This window comes from Amphimedon queenslandica, unplaced genomic scaffold (genome assembly GCF_000090795.2).
Source record: "Amphimedon queenslandica unplaced genomic scaffold, v1.1 AMPQUscaffold_8067_Cont19986, whole genome shotgun sequence".
NCBI lineage: Eukaryota > Metazoa > Porifera > Demospongiae > Haplosclerida > Niphatidae > Amphimedon > Amphimedon queenslandica.
In genome coordinates this window covers 521-2,343 of record NW_003551653.1, presented here as the reverse complement: position 1 = coordinate 2,343, position 1,823 = coordinate 521, and the positions used below count along the sequence as shown (strand labels likewise).

Below are 1,823 nucleotides of genomic sequence, written 5' to 3'. Positions count from 1 at the left end.
CTCCAGCATTACTTAATTCCCTGATAACCACATCACCTATTTAAGGCTATTTTTATTAGTCACTCTATTTTTGTAGGTCGTGACTTTACGCCACTTGACTACAAAGAGCTCGGGAAGAGACATGATCTATTTGATATCCCGTAAGTAAAATAACTTTAAATTAAAATTGATATTTTAATATTAAAAGCTCAATTCAATATTCATAGTTCTGCTGCCCAGTGCTCCGGAGAAGGTTTCTATTATCTCAAAGGGGAAGCTGCTGTACTAGAGCTAGCACTGATACAATATGCCATGAGTAAAGCCATCAAGAATGTGAGCTTTTCCATAAATACCGTATAGTGGAAATTCTAGAGGGAGTTAAATTTGTCAAATTTGAGTGTTTTGATAGCCATTTGCCAAAATAGAAATCCACCATTTTGAGCCATTTTGTGCATGCTCAATGGCACGTAGCCACAAATTTGCCAAATTAAAATTTACCAGCCACCAAATTTTAGCAATTTGCCAAATTTAACTCCCTCCAAAATTTTCCACTATACGTTATCTAATCCTACTACACTGTATAGGGGTATTATCCTATAGCTACACCAGATGTCATTAGAACACACGTGGCTGTGAGTTTGGCAATGAAATAACGAAAGAATTGTCATAGCTTTACTTGCTCATAGGATAGGTGTGGCTATCAAGCTCGTAGTGGTGAAAACCAGTATTATTTACTTGCTAATGAGGATAAGTGTTTGAGTGGGACTGCTGAAATCCCACTAGCAGGTTAGAGCTGATCAAAACCCTGTTAATAGTAAGCATCTTTTATTTGGTTTAGGAATGTATCTTAACAAAAATGTATTATACAGTGATCTACCAATAAAGTAAGTCATAGTATTACCGTATAGCTAGAAATTTTGGAGGGGCTAAAATTTGGCGAAATTGCTAAATTCTGATGATTGGCGAATTTATAGCCATGTGCCAGTATAATGGCTCAAAATGGCGGGTTTTATTTTTGCCAAATTTAATTCCCTCTAAAATTTCCCGTTATACGGTACATTATTTAATGTAATAGTGTTGTATTATTATTATCATTTTAGGCTTGTTGCTTTTGGTAGATGCTTTAGAGTTGAAACTGGTAAGCTAATATCTATTATTACATGTATATCATTATGCTATAATAATAATTATTATATTATTATCACTAATTTGTTGTTAATTGTCTCTTGCATTATGTGAAGGTGGTAGAGGTAGAGGTGAAGGAAGACTTTATAGAGTCCACCAATTTTCAAAGGTAATTGATTGCTGGTTTTTGTTTCTCTTTTATTTCTTGTCTTTTAGGTCGAGCTCTTTGGTTTAACAGCGAATGAAGACGGAACTGAGAGTGAGGAACTCCTTGATGAAATGGTGACACTCCAGAAGGAGATCAATACAGAACTGGGCCTTCATTGCAGGTAGTGTACTTGTACTTCATGGAGTGTCAGAAATCCCTGTACAGGGACTTTGACGTCAGAAATATAGTGACTTTGTCCTGATTTTGAGTAACTTAAAAAAATTGTAAAAAAATCCAAATTTGATTGGAATCAGTTCAAACTTTCTACGCAACTTAAGTACATGTATATGCATCAGAAAAAATTATAAAAATGGAGAATTTTCTCCTTTTCAATTTTGGCGAAATTTGGCCTGAGACCATGTGCTATAGTACAGGGACTTTGACCCGATTTTTGAGTAACTTTAAAAATTCATAAAAAATTCAAATTTGATCGGAATCAATTCAAACTTTCTACGCAACTTAAGTGCATGTATATGTATCAGGAAAAATTATAAAAATGTAAATTTTTCTA

The 1,823-nt window shown here is 34.2% G+C and overlaps 1 protein-coding gene across 2 annotated transcripts; it reads left to right on the top strand.

The window, feature by feature from the left end:
• Window positions 1-20: 20 nt before the first annotated feature.
• Window positions 21-1,528, top strand: LOC105315786 (serine--tRNA ligase, chloroplastic/mitochondrial-like). Of its 2 annotated transcripts, none has more exons than XM_020007209.1 (8): window positions 21-140; window positions 188-312; window positions 564-611; window positions 666-765; window positions 818-863; window positions 1,080-1,117; window positions 1,221-1,273; window positions 1,321-1,528. In XM_020007209.1, the coding sequence occupies exons 1-8, from the start codon at window positions 122-124 to the stop codon at window positions 1,435-1,437; spliced, it is 546 nt and encodes a 181-aa protein (XP_019862768.1). In that variant the 5' UTR covers window positions 21-121; the 3' UTR covers window positions 1,438-1,528. The 2 variants fall into 2 exon arrangements, with proteins under 2 accessions (XP_019862768.1, XP_019862769.1); XM_020007210.1 differs by having other exon boundaries at window positions 26-140; window positions 207-312; window positions 1,321-1,526.
• The last annotated feature ends 295 nt before the right edge of the window (window positions 1,529-1,823 follow it).

Excerpts from the sequence above, each read along its gene's own strand:
- LOC105315786 (XM_020007209.1), top strand. Across the intron at positions 313-563 it reads TGAGTAAAGCCATCAAGAAT|GGGTATTATCCTATAGCTAC; the intron begins GTGAGCTTTTCC and ends TACACTGTATAG. Across the intron at positions 612-665 it reads TCATTAGAACACACGTGGCT|GATAGGTGTGGCTATCAAGC; the intron begins GTGAGTTTGGCA and ends ACTTGCTCATAG.